We start from the raw sequence: 27,732 nt of genomic DNA, 5'->3' as shown, positions 1-27,732 counted from the left end.
GGGGGTTTGCAACTCAGTAAGTATCTGTTTCCTCCCTTACCTGAGTCTGTTTTGTCAGGGCAGCCCAAGGGGTAATCATTTGCCCTGCTGGTCTCCTGACTGAGTAGAAAAATAATAAAGTGTCCTCTGCCGGGAAAATGGAGTCAGTTTGGTTCATAGGCCTAGCCTTATTCTGTTTCACTTTTGCCTTAGAACAGAATTTCATACTGTGTGTTTTGCATTGGGAGATGTCCTGAGAGATGCTTTGAAAAAAGTGACCAGATGGATTTGGGGAATGCTGTAGTGTCTGCAGTGTATATTCTAGCCCTCTCCGGAGATGAATAATGCATATCACTGTTCTAGTAGCTCAGAAAGGTTGTGAAGAAAACCCTACCTAGCTTTTTAAACTTGGATTTTCAAAGCTCATTGGACAGTATAGGGTAATAGCAGTACCTCCTTGAGGCTGAGATGAGGCATTAATGAGTTAATACATGCAAAAATTTAGAACAGTGCTGGGCAGAGTGAGCACCACAAAGGACCTGCTGTAACTATGACTATTAAGTGCTTTTTAATCTTCCAGAGTATTTAACCATTCCCTTTTTGATGGGCATTTAAGTTATTTCCAGTGGTGCATTGTTAGGGATAGTGCTGCAGTAAAACCACGTATTCTGTGGGAAAGCTTCCTAGAAGTAGAATTGCTTGGTCATAAAGGTAATGCACATTCAAAAATTTGGTAGATCTCTCCAAATTACCCTGCAGAATCTGATCAGCCATGATCTAACAGCTCATTTGCTCAGTATAGAGATTAGCAGCTATCTTCCCATACCACCTGTGTGCTGGATCCTTTCCCTCCTCCTCTTCCTGCGCACCGTAACTGAAAATGGACTGGAACACTGCCGAAAGTCACCCTTCTTTTCTCTGTCTTACAGAGTCTGGCCACAGATAAGAGACCAAAATGACTGACTCAAAATATTTCACCACGACCAAGAAAGGTACCATTTGTTTTGTTGTGGGCCTTGTTCTGCTCTTTCCCTGCCTGACCCTTCTGCTTGCTTCCTGTCGGGGTGGGGAGCAGGAGTCGGGGTGGAGGCCTGGAAGCACGTGGTGGGAATGGCGTAGAGCTTCTGAATTGACTGCTTCATTTAGAATTCAGGAAGGGACGAATATTAGCTCCAAGTATGGAAAAAAGCCCACTTTTGTTCCCCATGGCTTATAATAGGTAAATGTAATGTTTTTTTCCTGAGGGAAAGAAAACACACAATCCTATCAGCAACCCCACAGTGATAAGTGTGTGTATGTGTGTGGTCCTTATCCATGGGTGCATGTTTTTCCTGGTTGAAGTCAGATTTCTCATCCTGTTTTTTATTTGACATTGTCATAAACACTTCTCAACAATTCTCATGACTCAATGTTAAGTCTGTTGAATTGCTGCACTGAAATTTGCTAAGCCAGGCGTATGTAGTTGGGCATTTTGGTTGTTTCTGCTTTTAAGGTAATGGAGGATGTTGTTGTGGCTGACAAATGTGCTTTAACCCTACAAACATCTTTCTGACCAGCCCTTCCTACTCCTTCTTTTCAAGTGAGATTGACACATGCCTGCTGACAGATGTAAAGAGTCTGTTGTTGGATCACCTGAGCCAGGACTCAAAAGTCTGCCCCTCCTCAGGCATTTCATTTATTGGTCCAGCCGGTTTTTATTGAGCACCTGCCATGTGCCATGGAAGAGACAGACAGAGTCTCTGATCTGGCTTTGCTCATCGTTGACCAGGGAAGATGGTCTATTAAGTAGTAACCACACTAAAGAGTGGTGGGTGCAGGAGGCTGTGGGAGAGCTAGCCAGCTAACCAGACAAAGGGGGGTGTGGAGAAGGGGAGGGAGGGAGTGTTCTGCTTGTAATACAGTCAGGGAAAGGAGAGTAGTGGGGCACAGGTTACTGAGGGGCATGATGCAAGAGAGTTGGAGAGGCTTGCAGGGATCAGCTGTGCAGGGTCTGGGAGCCAGGCCAGGAGGGGGTGAACTTACTGCTGAGTGTATTGGAATATCAGTGGTGGGGTATTTTTTTGGGTTATCTTTTGGGGAGAGTGTCTGGAGAGATGCCTGGGTTCAAATGTTGAATCTAACATCAGGAATGGGTTTTTTTCATTTTGTTTTGGGTATTTTTTTGGTGGCTGGCCAGTAAGGGGATCTGAGCCCTTGACCTTGGTATTATAACACCATGTTCTAACTAACCGAGCTAAACGGCCAACAGTGATGGTTTTTTAAGTTAAGGAAGGTCTGAGGGAGATTCTAATAAAGGATTGAAGGGAATGAAACTGGAGGGAGGCAGGGAGACCAGTAAGCAGCTCTGATGAGAGATGATGCCTGAGCCTGGGGGTGGCGGTGGGAGTGGAGGGATTGGCTTTGGAGGTAGAGAGAATCGGATGTAGGCTTAGTGACTGACCAGATTTGGGGGCCCATTAGAGAAAGGCATTTCAGAGACAGTCATAACCCAGGTTCACTCACCAGCTTTCTTGGAGTTTCTTTAACTCAGGTCTAGACCTATCAATTGACAGCCAGTTGTACTGGACCTGGTCAAATGTTTCAAGCAAAGCAGCGGCAGCCCTGTAGAGGGGTCCAGGGTTAAGACTGTCACTGTCTGTTGGATCCCAGAGCAAGCAGACATGGGCCCCTCACTCTCTTGCAGGAGAAGGTATATGTTCCTTGAATGAATTTGCACTGCCAGATCTGCAAATTCCTCCTGGCTCCATTGAGTAGTGTCCTCAGTGTGGCCTTCCCTGTGCTGTGCTGTGGGTGGTTCTTCATGAACCATGTTTGCTGTCTCTCATCTCAGTTTCTTTGCTGAGCACCACACTGTTCAGTCATGATAAAAACCGGCTTCTTTTCCTTTTTCTCAGTGTAAATCCATGTAGAACTTCCTCAGCACTTTCCCCGACATGGTAGTCTCTGCTTCACCTCCACACCATGTAACTTGAGAGGGAAGCCCAGGACTCTCATTCTATAAAAGAGGGATCCAAAAGCAGAGGGTCACCTGGCAAATTAATAATCATAGCCGTCACCCTTAATGAACATCACCGAGTAAATGAACATCACCGAGTACGAGGCACTGAGATGAGCTTCTCACATCTGAGTGTTAAATGAGAAAATGCAATGCCCCAGCCAAGGGAGAGCCTGTAGACAAGGAAGCAGAGTCAGAGAGGCAGAGAGAGTGTCCTGGGTAGGCCCAAGCTTTGGGATCTAGAGCATGGGCTTTGGAGCTGGCAGACCTGGTTTTGAATCTTGGCCTTCCACCTACTAGCTGTGTGTGAGTTACCGGATCTCTTACAGCCTCCCATTTGCAGTCTGTAAAATGGGGAAATGCAGAGTCATTATGAGGATGAAATGAGAAAAGGTATGGGAAAAAGTCATTGTGGCACTGGGCTTAGAGAAAGGCTCAGGAAGTGAAAGCTGCCCTCCTAACCTGTTACCAAGGTCCTTCTGTCTCTCCATGGCAGGGCCCTGCACAGCCCTGCTTCCTCATTTGCTTTTTCCACATCATCAAGTTCTTAAGAACAATTCATTACATGCTAGAGCCCTCGTGGGGCAGCTGAATTCCCATTTGCAGAGCTGAGCAGCCACTTGTGGTGCAGGAAGTGAAACCCTGAGCAAGCTCTTTTAACTAAAAGTTCTAGGAAAACAGGAAAAGCCTACGTGTGGGGATTGATCAAACCCTGCACTCTCCCTGCAAACCTTGAGTACCCAGATTCCATCACACTCAGCCTTGAGTGCCTTTGGTTGAGCGAGGGTAGCTAGGAAAGCTTTACTTTTCTGCTATGTTTAGAGCAGTCTGGCTGAGCAGGATCTGCCTCCTGCCTTTTGCCTCCCTCAGAACCTTTGTAGCTTCCATGATTCCGGTCTCTTCAACCCAGCGTGGCCACCCAGCTTGCATCTGGATAATTCTTTTCCTAACAGTCATCCCTTACTGTTGCCTGTCCCACCTGAGGCCAGGGGCTGAAAGCTGCCCACAGCCAGCAGCACAGGGTGTCTTACTTGTCTCCCCCAGTTCTTTTGGAAGTTGGGGACAGGGAATCATCTCCCAGTAGGGTAGGGATAGGTCACTTATGCCTGCCTCCTTTTCTTAGGGGAGATCTTCGAGCTGAAGGCAGAGCTCAACAGTGACAAGAAGGAGAAGAAGAAGGAAGCAGTAAAGAAAGTGATCGCATCAATGACCGTGGGCAAAGACGTCAGGTGTGTAGGAGCAAGCCACAAGCTGGTGGTAGCTGGAAACTGGCTGATGGGAGGGTTTATAGCTTGGGCCCGTAGGAACCCATGTCTCCCCTTCATCAGCTTCCTTTCCAAACAGAAGGTTTGTTTACGCAGGAGTCATGAGCTCAGATGCTGATGGGTCAAGCAGTAACAGAGTGAGTGATGTAGACTAGGTCAGAAAGGCAGCAGGTGGTGGAGCAGGTATGGTCTGAACCCTAGAGGATTGCTGCTGGATGGGGAAGATGGACCTAGTGTGGCCAGGTCTTCTGGTGCATAAAAAGAAGGGGAAATCTGGAGTTTTCTTTTTAAATCTCCCTGTTTTAAATTGCCAGATGCTATTAAACAAACAAACAAACACTGTGTGGTCCAAGTAAAACACACCTGCAGATTGGATCTCTAATTTTTCACCAGTTTTGTGACCTCTGGTTTGAGTCTGACAGCTGGAATAGGTCCTGTGTAGAATGGCTGCCGTACTTTTGCCTGTGCTTTTCCACTGCAGGGAAGGCCCATTGACCCAGCCTGTTTGCCCATCTTTTAAAACCCATTCAAGGTCTGGCTTCTCCCTGTCGCCTTCCCTCATATCCCAGCCCACTGCCCTGAGCTCAAAGCATTTGCTCTCTGTCTGTCACCCAGCACTAAATCTAGACTGTTCTCTTATCGTGTACTTGTGTTTACCTGCCCAGCAGATCATAAAGTCCCTGAAGGCAGGGACTGGATTTACACAACTTAATGTTTGCATAGTGTTTGAGAGTCTGCAGAACACTTTCAGATACATTTTCTCAGTTAGTTCCTTACAATACCCATATCATAGGTGATGATATGTTTACTGCTAAAGAAACAAGACAAAGAAGGAGTAAAATGACTACCTAACAGTCACATGGTTAATGGCAGAACTGGGACCTGAGCCCAGCCCTTCTAAAATTCAAATCCAGGTCGCTTTTACCTATCGCCTTTCCTCTGTGCCCTCATGGTGCCCAGCCCTGTGCCTCGTGGCCCTGGGTGCTGGCGTGGAGCAGCTCCCCATCCAGGGCCCACAACAGGATCACACTACTCCAGACTTCCCCGTGGATTGCCCTATCCCATTGCCACCCTTAGCAAGGGACCTCCTGACAATGACTCAGGAGAAGCAGCTCTGCAGAGAGACCTGCTCAAGACAGAGAGGCAAAGGGATCAGGCTCTGCTGGGAAACTGGGCTTCCTTCAAGTCAGATTTCTTCCAGGCAGAGCTGCTCTCCTTAAACTAGAACTCGGCTGTCACCTCCTCTCAGAGGAAACATCTTTGTTCTTCCATCTCAAAAGACCTTTTTTTGCTGACGTGATGGGTCCAAAAGAGCAAGTCAGGCTCATCAGCAGCTCTTCCTCTTCTCCCCCGACTCCCTGCTCTTCCTGGCGGGTCATCTTCCAGGGTGGTGTATGTATTTCAGCCTCAGCTGGACTCCTGCCTGCTAGAGCTCAGGAAGTTCACTTTGACCTCTTAAGTCTCTATGTTGCCACATCCCTGCATGTGAAAGCACGAGAATTGAGAGGGTAGGCGATGGTCCCAGGGACAGGAAATTAATCTCTAACCATATTTCACATTTCTTGAGGGCCTGTGACTCTGGGACCATTGGGTACCATGTTGAGAAGGGCTCCACTCAGTAGACAGTGATCATGAGCATTGGCTTTGGAGTCAGACTTGGCTCCTCAGGCAGATTATTTGACATTTATGAACCTCAGTATTGTCTTCTGTGAAATGGGGATAAGCTCTGGCTTCTCAGGGCTGTTAAATGAGATCAAGTATGTGAAGCCCTTAGCACCAAGCCTGGTGTATAGCATGTGCTCCATACATGCTGTGCTGGTTCTTGATGGGTGCGAGAACTGGTCCTTGTGGTGAAAGCAACATGGCTGATCCCTGCTTCCCTATGACCCTCCGGAACTAGCAGCCTGATAGAAGGGAACACGTTAAGTATCGGGGAGGGAAAAAGAATCATTTTCATTTACTGAGCACCTCCCCGATATCAAGGACCAGCTACCTTAAGTATGTTGTCTCATGCAGTTATCATAAGGGCCCTGTGATGTGAGTTTCTGTTGTACCTTTCTTGCAAATGAGGAAACTGAAACTCAGGATGGAGGAATTATCTGAATGTTGTACGTCGAGCAAGAGCAGAGGTGGGTTTGTTGGGCTCCAGAGTTCATGTTTGAACTGTGTGAAAAGAACAAAGGATGTTTTTTGCTTTTAGAATCACCATTTGGGATTCCATTTCTACCAACAGTGTTCATGCTAACAGCATAGCTGATGCGCTCCCTTTTACCAGGAAGTCCTGTTTATCTCTTTTTCCCACCTTCCCCATCTTCCGCAGTCATCCCCATTAACTGCCTGAACATATTCCTCTTGCTTTCTGCAGTCTTCCCCACACTGACACCATTTTGACCTTTCAGTGCCCTCTTCCCCGATGTGGTGAACTGTATGCAGACAGATAACCTGGAGCTGAAGAAGCTGGTGTACCTGTACTTGATGAACTATGCCAAGAGTCAGCCCGACATGGCCATTATGGCCGTCAACACCTTTGTGAAGGTGAGTAGTAGCTTGGTGGGCGTGGAGGCATAGGGTGCTCACTGCTCCATCTCCCCTCAATCTCCATGGGGTGGGGCCCTGCAGCCCTGGGCGGAAACACTCAGGCTCCTTTCCAGACCCTCAGACCACCTCAGCCTGTCCAGCCTGAGGACCTCTTCCTCCAGCAGAGGGCTCCCACTCTCTCCCGAAAGTCAGATGCTAAAAACCCTGTCAAACCCAAGGCCTATTGATCCCTTCATGCCCCTGGGGGTGGGCCATTGCCCTGCATGCTGTGCCAAGCAGGATTCAGCAAGCTCCTGAGAGCTTCTGTATTCTCTTCTAGACTTTGCTGCTTTCCACATTTTCTATCCTCCAGATTGAGAAGCAAACAGGGAATTGAATTGTTCCCTCTGTGCATCTTTAGAACCTTAAGCTCCCCCAACCCTATTGTGACCATATGTGGGAAAAATGAAGGTTTCTGTGGCCCAATGGAAAGACTGAGGGTTGTGGTGCTGCATGGATGTGGGTTTGAATCAAAGCTCTGCTCTGTGACTTTTTGTGAGCCTCTTCCTGAGAACCTCTGTTTCCTCACATATAAAATGGAGCCAGTATTATATGTCTGCTGTGAGACTCAAAGGAGACAATGTGCTTCAAAAGGAAAGAACAGACCTATAATTACTAGAGGTGGGAAGGGGGGTGAGAATTAGGGAGTAATTGAGTGAGAGACACAAAGAATAATTACAATTTGATCATTACATACTGTACACAAATACTGACAGTCAACTCTGTACCCCATAAATATGTATAATCAAAAATTAAAAACAGAAAACAAAGGAGACAGTGTGCAAAGCCCCTGGCACAGTATCTGGCAAATGCTAGGTGCCCGTTACATGGCATTTACTTTTGATACTGTTGGCTGCAGTTGGTGGAGATCCCACAGCAGCTGTCCAATGTTGCTCAGAGCTGCAGGCCTGGGAGGATATGAAGCCACAGATGGCTCATCCCACCCCTGCCCCCGGCCAACGGCTGCTTTCCCTCAGGACTGTGAGGACCCCAACCCCCTCATCCGGGCACTGGCTGTGCGGACCATGGGCTGCATCCGAGTTGACAAGATCACAGAGTACCTGTGCGAACCCCTCCGGAAATGCCTGAAGGATGAGGATCCATATGTGCGCAAGACAGCTGCTGTGTGCGTGGCCAAGCTCCACGACATCAATGCCCAGCTGGTGGAGGACCAAGGCTTCCTGGACACCCTTAAAGACCTCATCTCTGACTCTAACCCCATGGTAAGCCACAGCCTCCTACTGTGCCACCTCGGCCACCTTCTGGGTTGCTTGGGAAGACATTGGCTTGACCCTCCACCAGGCAGTCGCCAGTTCCTGGAAGTCAACACCTTACTGGGTGGGATAACTGTTCTTGTGCCTTGTGGTGATTTGTGCACCATCTTTGGAGTGAGCTAGACATGGATTCCTTTCTCTGTGCCTTCTCTAACTGCCTGTGCAACCTTGGGCAAGCTGCCTAATCATCCAGAGCCCTTTATTCTTCATGGTAAGATGGATCTAATTCTGCATGGCTGGCAGCCATGCTCGGAAGGTAACGTGCCTGGCATGGCCTGACACACAGTAGGTGTACAATCAACACTAGTGCCCCCTTCCAAAACTTCCAGTCACTGACATTGTCCTTGTCTTCTCATCAAGACCATTAGTAAGCTCTGAATATGAGGTGCTTTTCCTTTTCCCACATCTTTGCAGGGTTAAGACAGGACACCAGGATGTGGAGAACCCCACCAGGAACACGTCTCCTCACCCACAGCAGTGGCAGTGGTTTGGAGGGCAGTTTGGCAGGGCCTGTTTAATATGAAATGCACAAACCTCTTGGCCCAGCCATTCCACTGTGCATCCTACAGAAACACATTGGAGCAGTTTATCACAGGGAAAAGTCGTTAACAGTGCAAAGCATTTCTAGTGGAAATGGGTTGATGGTCCAGAGCTTCACCTGGAAAACCCTTCTACTCCAGCCCCCATCCACTTGCAGCAGCCTTTAGGGCCTCTGCAGGAATCTTCTAACTCTGAGAAGCACAGTTGACAACCACTGAAATAAGCTGTAGTAGCTGGTAGACGGGGGCTGTTGTGTTAAGTAGCTGGGAATGCTTTCTGTTGCCAGGCACTGGGAGCTAGATCTTTCTTGTTTTTTTAAATGGTAGGTGCACTTATTTTAAGTTCAGTGTGCAGAGGAGTCACAGAGTGAGTGTGTGGAGTGGGTCTTCTTGACGCTCCAGACCCTGCCCGTTAGTTCATATTCCTTCCAGGATGTTCGACCTCTGACCAGCCAGCGTCATTAGCCCTGCTGCCCCTTGGCCTGTGAGCAGCACCCCAGCCTCTGCCCCTTCCACCCTCTCAACCAGGTGGTGGCAAACGCAGTAGCTGCCCTCTCAGAGATCGCCGAGTCTCACCCCAGCAGCAACCTGCTCGACCTGAACCCGCAGTCCATTAACAAGCTGCTGACAGCCCTGAATGAATGCACCGAGTGGGGCCAGATCTTCATTCTGGACTGCTTGGCCAACTATACACCCAAAGACGACCGCGAGGCCCAGAGGTGAGCAGGCTTCTCCTTACTGTCAACCAGCTGGACCTGGTCCTTGGGTCTCCAGCCACAAGCTGAGCCTCATGCCTTAGTGAGCTCCTTTCCAGGGCCTTGCCCCACAAACCATCCTCAGGCACACCTCAAGGGAGGCCTGCCCACTTGCCATCTCTCCAGAGCCAGACGGTCAGTAGTGCTGCTTCAGCCAGTCAGCTTACTGCTCACTGTGAGCACAGACAAGGCCTGGCCTGGGGCTCTGCAGGGTGCCTTCCACACATTAGATAATCTTTAAAGCAACTGTCTGAAAGAGGTCCCATCATCATCCCCCATTTTACAGATGAGGAAATGTGGCTTAGAGAGGTGGAGGGAATTTTGCAGGTCACCCTGCAGGGATTCACATGACTCTTGGTCTTAACCAACATGATATCCTGCCCCTTTTGAATGCCCTGGCAGTAGGAAGAAGGAGGGAGGTGACATTTATAGAGTATTTACTACATGCCAGGCACTGTGCTCAATACTTTATATGCAGGATCTCATTTAACCCCCCAGCAACCCTGTGAAGGAGGCAGCATCATCTCCATTTTATAGACAAGGAAACTGAGACACAGAGTGATTTGAACCTGCTGGGGATCAGTTAGCAGGCAGCAGAACCAGGATCTAGATCTTTCTTCTACAGAAGACATGCTATTTTGATAACTAAAAACAGGATGTCTCCCCTTGTCTGTCTTTCCTGTTTACCCCATTGGAATGGACCCCAGCATCTGTGAGCGGGTCACACCCAGGCTCTCCCATGCCAACTCTGCAGTGGTGCTGTCTGCTGTGAAGGTGCTGATGAAGTTCATGGAGATGCTGTCCAAGGACTTGGACTACTACGGCACACTGCTCAAGAAGCTGGCCCCGCCCCTGGTCACATTGTTGTCAGCTGAGCCAGAGCTACAGTACGTGGCCCTGCGCAACATCAACCTCATTGTGCAGAAAAGGTACCGAAACCGTCACACACACGTGCAGTGCATACCTCTGGGAGAGTCTCTTCTGGGAACAGAAGCTCTCACCATGCAGGAGGTCTCAAAGAATATCTTAACCCAGGGGTTTACAGTCAGGAACAACTTTGGCCCCCCAGGGGACATTGGGCAATGTCTGGAGACATTTTTGGTTGTCACAGCTGGGGTGGGGGGGTACTACCAGTGTCTTGTGGATAGAGGCCATGGATGCACAGGACAGCCCCCGACAACAAGGAACTATCTGGGCCCAAAATGTCAAGAGTGCCAAGCTTGAGAAGCCCCTAGCTTAACCCAACCAGGGAACAGGCTAGGTAAAGTCTAGCATGGGGGGGCCGAGCCCGTGGCGCACTTGGTAGAGTGCTGCGCTGGCAGCGCGGCGACGCTCCCGCCGCGGGTTCGGATCCTATATAGGACTGACCGGTGCACTCACTGACTGAGTGCCGGTCACGAGAAAAAAAAAAAAAAAGTCTAGCATGGGGCTTCTTAACCCAGACATTGGGTGGTTTCAGAGCCCACAGGGCCCTCCTTAAATGGGGTGCGTGTGTGTGTGTGTGTGTGTGTGTGTGTGTGTGTGTGTGTGTGTGAACACAATTTTCCTTGGAACAGAGTCCATAGCTATAGTCAAATTTCCTGATACTGGAGAACTCCAAGATGGTGAGGAACCTTCGGACTTGATATCAGCCTTGGGATCTAGAGGAGGGGATATCAAAGTCAATCAAAATGCTATACAGACCATCTTCATCCCCCCCCCCCCCCCGCCATGAGAATGACTGGCAGTAAGCCACTGCTCCTAAGGCAAGGGATCTGGTACCTGGGGTGGGTGGGGGTAAAAGACAGTTGAGCAATGCTGGGTCTGAGGCCTAGAGCAGGATGGGTTCTCCAGAACGATCCCCTCCTTCCTGTGAGGCAGCTCAGAATGAGGGAGCCCTGCAACTCCTGGAAGGGGGATTGGCCTCCTGAGTTCTAGCCTTTTTGGTGAAATGGCTCACTCAGCGATTAGGACTTGTCAGGTAGCAACTAACGATTGAGTATCCATGTTTCTTAGCAAGCCCCTTTGCTGGGAGCAGGGATGCACAGAGAAGAAGGGCCTTTTTGAGAGGCCTCTCGTTCTCTCTGAGAAGATAGCACATGCCCTTTGTTGTCCTAGCATCGGTCTGGTTCTTGGTACTCTCTTGGGGACCCAAAGAGTTGAATCAGGATGTTTGTGAAGATTTGGCAGGTGAACATGGCAAAGGAATGAGACTGGGGCTTCACAGCGGCAGTGCGGGTCTTTTTACACACCAGGGCCCTTGGGTCACTGGGTTTAATAGGGTGTAGTGATTTGTAGATCCTGATCGGCATGAAGGGCTCCCTGTGCTATATTTAACATATTAAATCCCTTAAGAAGTTGTCCATGTCACTGAGACATGACCTGGTCTGGTCCTGACATGTGGTTGGGCAGCTCTTGCCAAGTACTGTTCACAGAAATCATCTTCCTGCTGTTCACCTCAGGGTCTTACCTCTCCCACGGGACATGACAAAGGCTCCTTGGTTGGCCAGGACCTCCCTTTAGCTTGTACAGCAGCACTAGTACCCGGGGTTCCTCCTTTCTCTCTGCCTTCTCTTCTCCGTTCTTTACCATCTGTCCTCATTCCTTTTCCTTCCTCCTGTCTGTTCTGGAGAGGGCATAGGAGTAGGAGTCAGGGGGTGCTGGCTCTTATTAGCATTATATGTGTGACCTAGTGCAAGCCTCTCAACCTCTCTGAGGTTTCTTTGTCTAAGAAAAATGAGGTGGTGAGAGCTGGCCCGTGGCTCACTCGGGAGAGTGTGGTGCTGATAACACCAAGGCCATGGGTTCGGATCCTATATAGGGATGGCCGGTTAGCTCACTGGCTGAGCGTGATGCTGATAACCCCAAGCCAAGGGTTGAGATCCCCTTACCGGTCATCTTTAAAAAAAAGAAAAGAAAAGAAAAGAAAAAAAGAAAAATGAGGTGGTGGTGCCAGTTGAGGGCAGAAGGGTATTGCCTTTGAGGGAGGAGCAATGATGCATGTGGAAGGGCTCTGCTGGTGACAGCTCCTGCCTAGCCAGTGCCTTCTAAGAAGCGGGCATCAGTCATGCTAGATGCTTCATGCCTAACACTCAGAGCAGGCCTGTTGTGTAGGTTTCTATGTCTGGGTTCCCAAGACCAACCTCACATTCAGGGATTCACTAACAGGACTCACAGGACTCAGCTATAGTTATACTCATGGCTAGGATTTCTTAGAGCCGTGTAGTGTTGATATGCACCTGGATCATAAGGGAGAAAGGCTCAGGTAGAGTCTGGAGGAATCCATGAGAGGCCTCTTTATGCTCCCTCCAATGGGGGAGTCACACAGAGCACAGTCCTCCCCTAACAACAAAATGCAGCAACATGTGTAATGTTTCTGCCCAGGGAAGCCTATCTGAGACTTAGCATCCACGGTTTTTACTGGGGGGACCTACCGAAATTCCAGACTCCCAGAAGGAAAGCAGGTGTTCAGCATAAATCAAATTATTTATACAAATAGTTTAAGCACAGTTAATCACCTTTATCTTTTAGGGAAGTGAGAACTTCACTGAAATCTGAGTTCCCACGTGCCAGGCCTTTCTGAGACTAGCTGACTCAGGCCTGCAATCATAACACTTCATTTCCATTTCATGGGCGAGGAAACATGCCTGAGGTTACAAGCTAGGATTGGGACCGAGATCTGTCTGATTCCCAAGCCCGTCACATGGTGCCTGCTGCCTCTCAAATGTGAACTGTCTCTTGCTTTACTCCCTCTTCCCTTCCTGTGATGTGGTCAGACATGCAGCACCCAGTCCAAACCTTGCTCAGGCCGGTCAGTGGGCCCTCTGCCCAGGCAGGTGCAGCTACAGCAGTGACTCTGCCTTCGCAGAGGTCAAGCTCCACCTCAGACCCCAGAAATGTCCCAACAAATGTGGAGGGTTTTTTTTTTTTTTTTTAAAGATGACCGGTAAGGGGATCTTAACCCTTGACTTGGTGTTGTCAGCTCTCCCAAGTGAGCTAACCTGCCATCCCTATATAGGGATCCAAACCCGTGTCCTTGGTGTTATCAGCACCACACTCTCCCAAGTGAGCCACGGGCCGGCCCTTGGAGGGGTTTTCTCACAGGGAGAAAACCTTGCCTTGATTTTTGCTCTCTGGGCATCCTGCCCCACCACCAGGCCTGAGATCCTGAAGCACGAGATGAAGGTCTTCTTCGTGAAATACAATGACCCCATCTATGTGAAGCTGGAGAAGCTGGACATCATGATCCGCCTAGCATCCCAGGCCAACATCGCCCAGGTCAGCAGTGTGTGGTGGTCAGGGCTCCACAACCAATAAGCTGTGGTCTCTGGGTCAACCACCCAATCTCACTGTTAACAGTTCATCTCATGAAGAGTGTTTAGCATGAGGCATGGGCTTTGTAGGCAAGTAAAAAACTGCTATTTGTTACTAAAGAATGTTCTCCCTATTATTACCTGTCGTCATCCATCCATTAAAAAGTGGTAGTTGGATGTGTAGCTAGATCAACCTGAAACAAGAGTTGTCCATCTATGCCAACTAATCCTTCCCTGTTTTTCTTTTGGGGCACCTGACAGCTCTCTCCCTCCCTAGGGCCTTCCATCTTGAGCAGGAGGCAGAATCCCATCCTTCTAGGGCTCTGTGAATACCCACTGCCTAGCGATGTTTTAAGAGGTTGTCCTGTCAGATCCCCTCCAACCTCTTCTTTTCTTGGGCCACAGGTGTTGGCGGAGCTGAAAGAGTACGCGACAGAAGTGGATGTGGACTTCGTACGGAAGGCTGTGCGTGCCATCGGCCGCTGTGCCATCAAGGTGGAGGTGAGCCTCTGGGGCTCTGTCTTTGACCAGGGGAGGGAAAAAGAGCCAAAATCAGGAAACCGGTCTGATTGTAGCAGAATCTACCAGCTGTTCATGGTCTAGGACAGCCTGAGAGTCACCACTAGAGCGCCCAGGGCACCCATTGTGCAGATCTGATTGGGCTCCTTCTCACTCTGTAGTCTCCTATAGGCCTTTGAGTTGCTGCAGATGAAAGGAACCCATCATAATCATGGTTCTCCTGCAGCCTTAGCTAAGATGATGGAGCAGCAACAAGTTTGCAGTGGACCTGCTAGACTCAGCTTTCACTTCATGGAGCTTTGGGGCAGGGTCTCTGCCTGTTGAACGTATTGGCACATATCATAGTTCAGTTGCCCGTGTGCCTCTTTCTACAAGCTCCCAGGGCTGCTCCAGACCCTTGTGTCCTGGCATCTCATTCCCCGCCACTCTCTGCCTGTGGAGATGTTCCTTGATCACTGAGCCAGACTCACCTTAAAATGGGTCCAGTGGTGGCTAGAGTATCCCAGGACAGCTATAACCCCCAGCCCAGACCCTTGAGGCATTTTCCCCTTGGCGCTTGTGATGGCTGTCCTGAGAAATCTTTCCCACCAGGCCATTAGCACAGTGTGTGGGAATAAAGGTGGAAGGGCTGGTCCAAACAGAGACTTTTTGAGTGTTTTGGTCACAGGAGCCCATTTTATGAAACAAGTAAAAGAGTGGGGGTGAGGTTGGAGCATAGCCACTCTGCCCTCAGGGGTTAGCTGGAGGAGCTCCAAGGGCCCTCTCTATTCTTAGGAGCTCTGCCTCCACCTTCTACTCCATCTTGTTTTTTCCTCTGTTGTCTGGGAGAGCATTCTCCTATTCTCCATCTGTGACGAGGAAGGTGGGCACCAAGTGACTTGGAGTCCTTGGCCAAGGCGTGGTCATGAGAGGCTCTATTTGAAATGCAGTACAGAGACCTTGCCCACACTCTCCTCCTCCCACACAGCAATCTGCAGAGCGCTGTGTGAGCACACTGCTTGATCTCATCCAGACCAAGGTAAACTACGTGGTCCAGGAAGCCATCGTGGTCATTAAGGACATCTTCCGCAAGTACCCCAACAAGTATGTGCCCACGCCTCCCAGGGAAAGGGTGATCTGGCTCTGCTTCGGGACAGATGGTAGAGAAGAACGAGAAAGAGGAGCTTCTCCCCTCTTCCTTACTTCTCTGCTGCAAGCAGCATTCTCAGAAGAAACCCTCTGTTTTTTCTTATTTCCCCTGAGCTGCCTTTCCTCTGCTTCCCAGACCAAAAAAAGAGCTAAAATATAATAGATAAAACTTAAATTCCCTTTACTTACCACCTCTCAGGGTCTCGGGGGCAGCTGCCTGTCGCTCTAGTCCCCTGCCAAGCCTCCCCCAGGTTGCCCAGGCTCCTTTGGTGCTCATGTTCCAGCTGTGCCCTGGTCTCCCAGGTATGAGAGCGTGATTGCCACGCTGTGTGAGAACTTGGACTCCCTGGATGAGCCTGAGGCCCGGGCTGCTATGATCTGGATCGTGGGCGAGTATGCCGAGCGGATTGACAACGCGGATGAGCTGCTGGAGAGCTTCCTCGAGGGCTTCCATGACGAGAGCACCCAGGTGACTGAAGAGCGGGGCCAACTCGGGCCAGGGCGGGGCATGACTGGCCGCGGGGGCCCATCCTGCCCTGGAGCCCTCCCCTCCTGATACTGTATTGGCAGTGTAGATAGGCAGATGAGTGACAAATGGGTGATAAATGTGGTCCCTTTTCCTCCCTGACTGTGGTACCTCAAGGGGACTTGTGAGACAGTCTGTAGTGGTGTGCATAGAAGGCAGGCAGAAGTTTCTGGTTTTGTTTTAATTTTATATTTATCTTTAGGTAGGTAATACATTGACATGGCTCAAAACTGAAAAGGTACAAAAGGATATATAGGGAAAGTCTCCCTCTTACTTCTTTCCCAGCCACCCGTTGTCCTCCCAGAGGTCACCAGTGTTCTTGGTTTCTTGGAGACTTCCAGAGTTCGTTTAGTAATGTACCCGTGCACACACGCACACACGCGCGCACACGCACACGCACACGCACACACCCTACATACATTCATATGCACATATAAACATTCATACACATACACAGTCGATTCTCATTATTCGTGGTACTTATGTCCTGTAGTCACTGTAAACATTGAATTAGTGAGTGCTGGACCATTGGTCCTAGGAGAAATATAGTTAGGTTCTTATGAGCCTCTGGACACAACGTTTTTGTCAACCAATCAATATATAACCTTGTTTTATGTGTGTTTCTGTTTAAAGACGCCTTATTTAATATATGTAGTGGTGTATCAACATTGAACTCATGGCCAACAGCATATCACTCATGCCTGAGTGAAGCTTACATAACACATGTATTTTCTCTGTAAGGCACATCACAACCTTCTTGCACTTAGAAACACTAGACAGCACTTCAGTACTACACTTGGGGCCATTTTAAACACCAACAAAGGGGGCCAGCCCGTGGCTCACTCGGGAGAGTGCAGTGCTGATAACACCAAGGCCACGGGTTCGGATCCTTAAAAAAAATAAAAAATAAAAAATAAACACCAACAAAGGGCTCAAAAATGTGAAAAACGTGGCACAAAATAGACCATGGAAAGGATCCCTTTTTACAGTATGGTAGGTGAAATAACAAGGCAGAGTGTTGCTTTGCTAGACCTCATCTGGGAATGTGTATATCAGGCAACTCAAAGTTTTCACCGCTCTGCACACATCTGCAAATGACAGAAGCGCTGTGAGTATTGATTTGGGGGCTACAAGTGCGCAGATTTACAAATATGGACTCAGTGAATAATGAGGATCAACTCTGTGTGTGTGTGTGTTTATATATATATACACACATTTCCCTCTCATTTATTTTCATTTTTATTCATTTATTTATTTTTGGGGTGGTTGGCCTGTATGGGAATCTGAACCCTTGATCATTTATTTTTAAACAGCACTGGTAGCATACTATGCAAATTCAAATTTTACAGTGCCGTGCCTTTTCCCCTTAAAAATATGAGTGTATCTGAAGGCCATAGCATTATTAATTTATGCTTTTAACCAGCCTCCCTTGATGGATATTTAGGTGTCCAGTGTTCTGCTCTTTTAACCAGCCCCACTCTGAGTAATTTGTAATGCACACCTGCAAGTATACTGGAGGATAAATTCTTAGAAGCAGAGTGCTTGGGTAAAAGGGCACGTGCATTTGAGATTTTGGTCAGTACTGCTGGATTGGTATATAGGTTGTACCAGTTTACACTCCCATCTCAGATGGTGGGATGGCGCTTTCCTAGCTCCTGGCCATCCTAGGGCATCCTCACACTTTGTTTTTGCCAGTGTGAGGGATAATAGGGAGTACCTCGGTGTAGTTTTGTTTGGATTTCCTTTTTTTTTTTTTGGCAGCTGTCCAGTATGGGAATCCAAACCCTTGACCTTAGTGTTACAACAGCGTGCTCTTACCAGCTGAGCTAACTGGCCAGCCCTGCATTTCTGTTGTGAGTGAGGTCGAGCATCTTGACATTTATATTCCTTTTTCTGGAAACTGGGAACTGTCCATTCATGCATATGGGCCTTTAAAAAGTCTGTTATGAGCACAGAAATCTTAGCTGCCCAGTAGGGGCCATGTAACCCAGTGGGTCCAAGCGTGGGCCTTGGAATTGGAGATAATACAGTCCACACCTCTCTTCTGCCCCTGCCTGGTTTGGTCACTTTACACTTATCCCTTTACCTCTCTGAGCCTCAGTTTCCTCATTTGTAAAATAAGAACTGTTAGGCTTTCCCTCATCTCCTTGCTGTGAAAATTAAATGGGATGCTTTGTGTAATGTTCTTAAAACATTCCCAGCTCATGATAAGCACTCATTAATGGCAGTATTGGTTTGGGTCAGAACTGCTTTCAAAAGCAAACCAATCCAGGCCAAAAAAGGGACTGACTAGTTCCCATAGCTGGCAAGTCTAGGTAGTATGCTCTCTTCCTGCACACCAGGCTGAGGGTACTCAGATGATGGCATTGGGGTGTCTCTGCGATCCTGGGGTGGTTTCTACAAGTGGGGGCTGCAAGGGCTCAACAGTTCCAGGCTACTCTATACAGCTAAACAACTCCCCCAGGTAGTTCCAGCAAAAACCCTAGGGGCTATTTGTATCATCCTGAGTCAGTTGCTGTGACTCTTATTAGCCAGGCCTCTCAGGTGCTGGTCCCAGTCTGTGTGGATTGAAAGGGACAGAGAGATGGGTAGTTCTCTGAAGGAAGGCCAGTGTTTCTGTTACCAGAAGACAGAATAGATGGTGGGTGAGCAAAGACAATGGAAGCACAGCCTGGCCTGTGACGAGTTCTGCCCCTGCTATCAATCCTGCCTGGGATCACTGCAGAGGATGTCCTGGAGGGGTGTGTTTCTGCCCACATATTAGAGTTAATCTTCTGCAGCCTCTTCCCTGTCAGTTAAGCCAGCTAAGAAGACAGGATTAGAGAAGTCGGACAAGAGGAAGCTGAACCAGGAGCCTAGTTTTGGGAATAAAAACAGGGCTCTGAAGTTTTGAATCCAGGCTCCTCCCCTGTTGTATGGCCCGGAGCATGTTCCTTAAACTCACCGAGCCTGTTTCCTTGTCTCTAGTCCAAGGTTATTGCAAAGATTATTGGATGCTGTGTATAAAGTACTCACTCTGGTGCTCAGTAAACGATAGCTGGATGGTGGTAGTGTTTTAATTGGGTGGCCTGTTCCCTTTGCGTCCTGGGTTCACAACACAGTTGAAAGCTCTTTTAAGAGTACTTGTTCAGTGCTTTACAGTTTTGGAACTCATTTTAGATTGTCCCTTTGAGCCTTCTCATCCTTGGCTCCTAGGCCAAGGTGCTACATCAGCCCAGCCTGTCTGGGTGGCAAGGGCAGTGGCATCATTGTGGAGGGGCTGCCTTTAGTATGCAGGCAGACGAGGCATCGATGTATTGGGGGGAGCTGGGCGGAGAGCTGATCCGGGGCCTTGGCTGGTGGCCAGAGCATGCTCTGGCAGCAGAGACTGAGGCAACCTGACCATGAAGCACAGCAGATGTGCCATTGACGGATGATTTCTGGCAGCCAGCTGACTGGGTGGAGGAGAGCTTCTCATGAGTCCCTGTGTGGTGGTAGTGGGGGTTACAATGGCAATGAGGGTGGCTGTTGTGTACTGAGCAGAATGCATAATAGGTTCTTTACATTTGTGTCTCATTGACTCTTCCCATTAATCCTGTGAGGAATTATACTCATTTTATTATTATTAATTTTTTTTGGCAGCTGGCTGGTAAGGGGATCCAAACCATTGACCTTGGTGTTATAATACCACACTCTAACCAACTGAGCTAACCCACCAGTCCCCATACCTGTGTTATAGAAGAGGAAAGCGACCCAGAGAAGTTAAATGACTTGTCCAGGGTCGCCAAGCTGGAAAGTTATAGAACCAGAGTTCAAATGAGGTGTGATCTGACTCTACCTCCAAGTAAGCTGCTGTAAGTTGCCATTTTCAAAGTTCACAAGAACCCCCAGAAGCAGGCCACACCTCTCCTTCACAGACGGAGAGGAAATGACTTCCCATAAGCCGCCCAGCCAGGGGCTGGAGTCAGGTCTGGAAGCTGCTACTCTGCCGTTGGCCCATGCATAACAAGATCACAAGAGTCTGGATCATTTAACCCTAGAAACAGATCCATTCCCTCCATCCCACCTGCACTGTCAGCCTGCCCTGCATATCAGGATCATTGAGCCATTCGTTTCTATGAGCACCTGCTGCTGCACAGGCCCAGGAGATGCCACAGGCACTGCTGCTACTGAGCGTCCTGCACCACCACTCCTGCTCCTGCCACAGACCTGGCCCTGGCACAGACCATGGGCTTCTGGTGCTACCATGGCTCTTGGAGCCTCAGGCTGCCCTCTTGTCCCTGGGCTGACAAAAATGAGATTGTGGCTAAGGAAGGACTGTGTGCAGAAAATTGTTCTTGCATAGATGTTTTTTCAGTCAGCCAGTATTTGTTAAGTACTTGCTATGCTCCAGGCACTAGACTGAGTGGTAACTAGGGATAAAGCAGTGAGCAAGAGAGGGAACTCAGTGCCTCACGACAGCCTGGCAACTGGTGATGCCAGTGATGGGGGTGGAGAAGGCTGCAGAAGCACGGGGGGCTGGGGCAGGGTCAGCATGGGAGCCAAGGATGAGGAGGTGTTGGCCAGGCTGAGGGCAGCAGGCATGTCGAGGTGAAAGGTGCGGGCTGGTGGAGAGCCTGGCAGGAATGGCTCCTGCTGTCTGGTAGAAGCACAGCTCCTTCATGGCAGGCTGGCTTAGTGGTCCCTACTGAGGTCCCCGGGCCTTGATGGCACTGTCGCCACTTGTTGACAGATGGCCCCTTTAAGAAGCATATCAGCTGTGCATGGTGCCTTTTTATACTATGAGCTTCTCATGATGCCATGAGGCCAAGTGTTCTGACAGGTTTCTAGGACCCTAGGGCTGGGCCACAGCCCCCTAGCCTCCCTGAGTTTGCCAGATAGTGCAGTGCTCATCCCCTTTCTGATGGAGTAATGCCAAGGTCTGGGCTGCTCAGCATCACTGACACACCTGCCAGCCTCAGCCTGTGTTCCGTGGCCTACCCCACACCCAGAAAAGCTGTTCTGGGCTTCCGGCAACTTTGAACACACTTTTCCTCCTCAAGCCCTCAGCTGGTTTCCTGTCATCCCCCGATGAAGCCCACCCTTCCTTCTCATCAGCTCTCTGTCTCCCTGCAGGTCCAGCTGCAGCTGCTGACAGCCATTGTGAAACTCTTTCTGAAGAAGCCAACAGAGACTCAGGAGCTGGTGCAGCAGGTCCTGAGCTTGGCCACTCAGGTGGGTGTCCCAGCCTCCCTGCTGTGCCCAGCACAGCCCTCACTCCAGCAAGGGGAGCTTTGGTCCAAAGAGCCATGCCTAGGAGCCAGTACCACTCCCAAGACTGGCATCTTTGGGGATTTGGCCCAAGAAATCTAAGATCCCTGCCTTCAGAGAGCTCAGAGTCACAAACAAATCAAAACCAAGTGGGTTCAAGTGGTGAAGGTGAGACAGACTAGAGATGAGGGAGGAGACGGAGGCCCATGGGAACTGGGGGGCTTGTATTGGGGCAGGGAGGGCAGACCATGGAGGGCAGGTGAGAATGGCAACAGGAGAGGGCATGGCCTACAGCAGGCTGGCTGGAGTAGAGAACCATGGGGAATGAGCCCAGGGCTGGGACATGTCCAGTTAAGTGGTTTAGGGACAGGCTCGTGGAGGGCCCAGGGTTGCTGTTATCGGCCAGCCCAATGACCATACCTGGGTCACAGGGTTGCAGGACCCCTTCCTCTCTTCCTCTCACGTGGTCTCTCTACTCTGTCTCATGGACTTCTCATCACCCCGCTAAGGACTCAGATAACCCAGACCTGCGAGACCGTGGCTACATCTACTGGCGCCTGCTCTCCACGGACCCCGTGGCTGCCAAGGAGGTGGTGCTGGCTGAGAAGCCACTCATCTCTGAAGAGACAGACCTCATCGAGCCCACGCTGCTGGACGAGCTAATCTGCTACATCGGCACGCTGGCCTCTGTCTACCACAAGCCACCCAGCACCTTTGTAGAGGGGGGCCGGGGTGTGGCGCACAAGAGCCTGCCACCCCGCGCCGCCTCGTGAGTGAAACCGGCCGGCTGCAGCCTGAGCCTCCCGTCTGCAGCCTGAGCCTCCCGTCTGCCTCCTCAGTTCAGCAGCACAGCTCAGGCCTGGGTCTAAGGAAATCAGATACTTGCAACCTTTAGTCAGGGCTTACTACACACTAGGTGTTCACTAGATGACTTCATCTAGCAACAGCTCTGAGAGAAAATGTCCCCAGTTAACAGATGAGGATAGAAGGCATGGAGAGCTTGAATGACTGCCCCAGGACCCCACAGCTAGCAGAGCTGAGGCTCAGATCCAGTTCCCAAGCCTGTTCTTGCTGCCTGCTCTGCTGCTTCCAGGTGGTTGGTTTGGCCTGGTTGCATAGTCCTCCGGGGACTGGCATCCAGTTTTCTCTTTAATATGGGCCAAGGAGTGGAAACAGACGGCCCTGTACATTCACTCATCCCCATGGAGAGCCTAGGAGATAGATCAGATGTGGGAATGGGGAGGCCAAGGGATCATACAGACAGCACTGTCTGGAACAGCAAGGAGACCCAGTGCCTGTATGAGGAGGATCCTGGAGTCTGGTCTCTTTGACCTTCTGAGACATCCCAATACCCCCAGCCTGCTGACCCTCTATCTTCCGTGTCCTGGCAGGAGCGAGAGCACGGAGAGCCCAGAGACAGCCCCTGCTGGAGCACCCCCTGGTGAGCAGCCAGATGTCATCCCCACCCAAGGTGACCTGCTGGGCGACCTCCTCAACCTGGACCTCGGCCCCCCAGTGAGCGGCCCACCCCTGGCCACCTCCTCAGTGCAGATGGGAGCTGTGGACCTTCTTGGCGGTGGCCTTGACAGCCTGGTATGTCCTGGGCCCCCCTCTAGGTGATGCTGTCAGTGATCTTTAGAGGAGCTATTGCTGAGCTCCCCTTCTATGCCAGACATTGGTCAGGTGCCTGAGTACATTATGTTGAGTCCTTACCATCTGCCCTGGGAGTTGATGTGTAGCTCCCTCCTCACAGAGGAGAAAATCAAGGCTTAGAGAGATCAGGCAACCTTCCCTCCCAGATAGCAGAGCTGCTAAGTGGCAGAGGATTCAACCTCCTCTCTGGAACTTTGAGTCCCAGGAGACCTGGGGCAGTTTGGGGCCAATCCTAGCCCTTTCCTACAATTCCGGCTGAAGTTGCCTTTATCCTATAAAGCTGGGACATTCTTGGCTTTGAGGAACCAGACCAGCATCCACTTACCCTCTTGCTACACCTGCTGGGGACAGCATTCAGCTGGCCTATCTGACAGAGGCCCATGAGGGGTCAGGGACAGACCTTTCCTCCTCCTCTGTAGAGAGAGGAGTGGTGAGGATGGCCTGGGTATCTCCCTGGGGCTTCTGGGGCAGCTGTGCCCCTTCATTTAGCCATGCTTGGCTCAGGTCCCCAAGGTTGCCCCTCAGGGCAGGAGTCTGGCGATCAACACTGCTAGAGCAAAGCTAGGAAGGGCTATGGTACAGGACGTGGAGTGGTGGGGTAAAGCCATAGGGGGTTGTGCCTTTCACAGAGATGAGAGTTCTGGGCCTTTTCAGGCCCTGGCACACCTTGTACCAAACTCCCCTTGGATGGAGTAGCAGTTGACTAATCTTTTCCCTCTTTCCCTTTCTCTCTCTTGTCTCTCTCTGTCTTCTTTCCTGGCTCTTCTTTCTGCATGTCGCTGACTGTTCTCTTCACCCTGCCTGCTTCTGCTTGGAGATGGGGGATGAGCCTGAAGGGGTACGGTTCAACCCTTGTGTCACCAAGCCTTTGTCCCTGCTCCGCCTGAGAGCGCTGGCCCAGCATCGCAACGGGCAGATGATGTCAAAGCAGTCCCTCCCTGCCAAGCCCTGGCCTTTGGTCCAGTGTCCTGGCAGCCTCTGCTTTGACAGCCCAGTGTCCAGCTGCCACTGGGCCCCATGTCCATGAATTATCTATCCTATCCTCACCACCCCCAGCCTTGTCTTCCTGAGGATCGCCAGCCCTCTCTGATATCCTGGAAGGAGAGTTCCTATCTGCTTAGCACATCTCCACCCAGTAGTGTGTCTCAGTCCCCCTTTTATCCATGGGCTGAGTGTTACTTTGGGAGTGTCCTCAGCCCTTTCCCAGAGGTCACTGCTAAGGCTCAAGGCCCGCAGGGCATGGGAGGGCTCAGCCTCTCTTCATGCACTTCACTGTGTTCTGTTTCTGCAACTTAGAGTTGATGTGGAAGGATGTCTTTCCCCCATCCCCCAGTTTTCTAGAGCCAGGTGGCTTTCTTCATCCCTGGCCCCTGATGTCCCTGCCTCTGACCTCTCTCCCTTCCATTCCAGATTGGGGGCACCAACTTCGTGGCACCTCCAGCAGCAGCAGTGCCAGCTAACCTAGGAGCACCCATCAGCAGTGGCCTAAGTGACCTCTTTGACCTGACGAGTGGCGTGGGCACCCTGTCAGGATCATATGTGGCCCCCAAAGCAGTAAGTACCTCGCCTTCTCTCATGGCAGGAGCAGAGAGAAGCTCTAGAGACTGACGTGTGTGCTCCTTAACTGGCCCATGCCATGGAATCACCTCAGGCCAGTGCTGATGAGGGCAGGTTGGGGATCTGGGAGCACAGAGGAAGAGGAGAAAAGGCAGCTTGGTGGAGCCTGGGAAGACTTCCCAGAGAAGGGCACACTGGAGCTCGGGCCTGCTGATAAGTCAGAATTAGCTGAGCAAAAGCAGGGAGAGAGGGCTGCAGCCATGGGAATAAGGGAGCAACCTGTGGCAAGGCCTGGAAGTGAAGGAGAGCCTGGCAGAGGTCCTCTCCAACTGGAGCAGTGGTTCTCAGTGCTGTCAGGCCCAGTGCCCCTCATTTCTTTTCTTTTCTTTTTTTTTAAAGATGACCGGTAAGGGGATCTTAACTTTTGATTTGGTGGTGTCAGCGCCACGCTCTCCCAAGTGAGCTAACTGGCCATCCCTATATAGGGATCCAAACCCGTGGCCTTGGTGTTATCAGCATCACACTCTCCCAAGTGAGCCAAGGGCCAGCCCTAAGTGCCCCTCATTTCTAATAAGCATTTTACAGTACCCCTTTCCTATCCTTAAATGAAATTGGTGGACTATATAACTTACCTACACATATAATTTCAAAAGTAATCAGATGCTATCACTGCATAAAGGAACTATAAAAAGGGAGAGAATACAAGTATACATTTCAATGTTGTAAACTGATAGCATTGCCCACTGCCCCAGAAGCAACTACAAAGTTGTCAGGTGTATGTAGCAGTGCAGAGAGTCGCCGTGACTGTGAGAGCTACAGATGGTGTTTGCAGCTTGGTCACCATGAATGGTGTGACCAGTGGTGCCATTAGCTTCTGAAATGGCAACTGGCTCCCAGTAAAGTTCTGAACAAGGCAGAGAACAGGCCTCCCTTGACTTTCATGATAGTTAATGCTGTTCCTGGAAATTTCAGGGTAGATTAAACCATATAGAAAATACTCAAAGGATATAGGACATTTGCTCGTTGTGAGGACTGTTGTCCTTATGGCACAATGCCCCAGCACACTGACTAAAGCCCACTAATGTAGTGCCCCCACATTGTGCCACCCGAAGATGCCCCACAGATGCCCACTGTGCTCCCGAGTGTGGTACCACCCCTGAGAGTCCTGGCTAAACTGGAGACTGGCAACGGAGGAAGCTGGTGGCATCGGCAGGGCTAGGCTGAGTGTGTGCTCTTGATTCTGGCACAGCAGGAGCCATTAAAAGGTTTTAAGCAGAGTGATGAGACAGTCTGATTTGCACTTGAGAAAGACAGCTCTGGCTCCGGGGAAGGCGAGGAGCAGGACAGAGCCCAAGAAGGGGACTGTGGCAGGAACAGCTGAGTGTCTCTTGGGGTGGAGACCAGTGCTGGACTGGAGTACTCCCTGGGTGGTAGGAGTGGCAGGATAGGGGGCTGGAGGTGGGGTGTTTCTGGCTTGAGACATGGGGTTAGAGGAGGTGCTGAGATGGGGACATGGGAGGGGGCGGGGCTGAGGGAAGGAGAGCCAAGTTTGGGGGTGAGAACTTGGAGGCCTAGCACTAAGGAGATCACAGTGTGGGCAGCATCTTCAGCACCAAGGAAGCTGCCAGAGGGCACAGATCGGGCCTCATCCCCTCACAACACTCAGGTCAGAAGCCTTGTCTGCTGCTCCATTCCCAGTCAGAGCCCCTCTCTCGTCTGGGGTCCTTTCCCCAGAGTAAGACATGGCTGGCTTCAAGGGCACGGTGTCATCTCCATTATGACTAGGGAACCATGAGCCAGCACCTCCCTTTCCCTGACCTAGCCTCACCCACAGTGTGCCAGCACCCCCGGCAGTGGTGGTGGTTGGAGCCCACTGGGTCTGGGCCCCAAGAAGCACAAAGCAGACAATAGCTCTGATAGTAGCAGCTGCACACACTCGTGCCAGGGGATGGCTCAAGCCTTCCACAGCCATCATCCCACTGCATCCTCCCAGCACCTCCCTTATGGTGCTGTTATTCCCTTTCGCAGTTGAAAAATTGGAGTGCTTTTGCCTAAGGTCACATAGCTGATAAGTGACAGAGTCTGGAACTGAATGCAGGGCAGTGGCACAGAACCTCTGCTCCAGGCCCCTGTGTGTTATGCCCCAAAGTGTTTGAGAGCCACCTGTGCACCTGCCTTAATGTCATGAGTTGTCAATCAACAGGACCAAGGAGAACATAGGATACATGGCGTGATATAAAACATGTTCTGTTAACTAATTACACGGATTAGCCACACCAAGGCTTGAGGCTGACCCCTACCCATTAAATACCTAAGATCACAGGCATAAGGCAGGGACTGAGTGAGAGAACAGCAAAGACTCCTGCAAGCCCTTTGCAGGCACTGCAGTGTTACTAGGAATATAAAGCCTGGAGCTGGCCCTGGGTAAGCTAGCCCTATGCTTGTGGGTCTATTCTACCAGATGTTATCACTGCCTTGTCTTAGTGGAGGTCAGTGAGTTACCAACAGTGAGTGCTGGAAATGAGAGGTGAAGGGATCACCAAGTCAGGAGTCATCAGAGCAGGCTTCCTGGAGGAGGATGAGGTCTTGCAACATGGGAAGGACTTTCCCCACTAACTTAGTCACAGGAGGGGAGGATTCTAGGATGTGGGTGCGCTGTCTCTGGAGAAGCAGGAGGTAGGTTGTCTGCATTTTCCTAGCACACTGTAACGACCTATCAGTATCCCTTGTGCATTTTCCCACCTGCCTGTGGGGGTACATACATTCTCCAGCACTCCTGGTCAAGAGGACAAGACTCTGTGTACAAGAACTTTGAGTTTCTCAAGCATTTGGATCAGCTGGTGGAGACAGTGCATTGGTTCATCCAGTAAATGTTGAGGATTAGTTCTGTGAGGACCTGTGCTAGACTCCATGAACCCACAGTGACCAAGCGAGATGAGATCCCCACCCTCAGCCAACAGCAGTCAGGCACAGGCTGCACAGGCAACTGAGAGACAGCCAGTTCTGCAAGAATGAGAAAGGAGGCCTGACGGGGGATGGGGTGCAGGGGAATCATCCGTGAAGGAGCCGTGCCCAAGGTCAGGTTCAGCAGCCTTCTTTTCTTTTTTATTTTATTTTATTTTATTTATTTGTCGTTTTTTCGTGACCGGCACTCAGCCAGTGAGTGCACCGGTCATTCTTATATAGGATCCGAACCCGCGGCGGGAGCATCGCCGCGCTCCCAGCGCAGCACTCTACCGAGTGCGCCACGGGCTTGGCCCATCAGCAGCCTTCTGAATGCTTTCTACATGCCAGGGCACAGCTGAAAACTAAAGCTGGGTGGTTTCTACCCTCACAAATTTGTTCAGGGGGTACAAGGGGTGCTCAGGGTTAAGCAAGTAAGGTGGGGGTGGGATGGGGAAATACTTTCCAAGCAGAGGGAACAGCAGGTGTGAGGTCCACAGG

General features: G+C 50.4%; 1 protein-coding gene across 2 annotated transcripts in view; it reads left to right on the top strand.

The window, feature by feature from the left end:
• The window catches only part of AP1B1 (adaptor related protein complex 1 subunit beta 1), a 52,754-nt gene that overhangs the window by 17,568 nt on the left and 7,454 nt on the right, over positions 1 to 27,732 (top strand). The window contains exons 2-16 of one of the 2 annotated variants that reach the window (XM_063085808.1): positions 909 to 971; positions 4,098 to 4,203; positions 6,639 to 6,774; positions 7,794 to 8,039; positions 9,158 to 9,348; positions 10,092 to 10,313; positions 13,521 to 13,641; positions 14,082 to 14,177; positions 15,163 to 15,278; positions 15,627 to 15,792; positions 20,944 to 21,042; positions 21,588 to 21,847; positions 22,470 to 22,671; positions 23,549 to 23,569; positions 24,142 to 24,285. In XM_063085808.1, coding sequence (XP_062941878.1) covers positions 935 to 971; positions 4,098 to 4,203; positions 6,639 to 6,774; positions 7,794 to 8,039; positions 9,158 to 9,348; positions 10,092 to 10,313; positions 13,521 to 13,641; positions 14,082 to 14,177; positions 15,163 to 15,278; positions 15,627 to 15,792; positions 20,944 to 21,042; positions 21,588 to 21,847; positions 22,470 to 22,671; positions 23,549 to 23,569; positions 24,142 to 24,285 — 2,163 coding nt within the window. In that variant the 5' untranslated portion in view covers positions 909 to 934. The remainder of the gene's footprint in view (positions 1 to 908; positions 972 to 4,097; positions 4,204 to 6,638; positions 6,775 to 7,793; positions 8,040 to 9,157; positions 9,349 to 10,091; positions 10,314 to 13,520; positions 13,642 to 14,081; positions 14,178 to 15,162; positions 15,279 to 15,626; positions 15,793 to 20,943; positions 21,043 to 21,587; positions 21,848 to 22,469; positions 22,672 to 23,548; positions 23,570 to 24,141; positions 24,286 to 27,732) is intronic. The other variant, XM_063085809.1, reaches the window with a different exon arrangement.

This window comes from Cynocephalus volans, chromosome 2 (genome assembly GCF_027409185.1).
Source record: "Cynocephalus volans isolate mCynVol1 chromosome 2, mCynVol1.pri, whole genome shotgun sequence".
Classification (NCBI taxonomy): domain Eukaryota; kingdom Metazoa; phylum Chordata; class Mammalia; order Dermoptera; family Cynocephalidae; genus Cynocephalus; species Cynocephalus volans.
The sequence above is the reverse complement of the archived record's forward strand: the minus strand, read 5'-3'. Positions and strand labels throughout refer to the sequence as shown.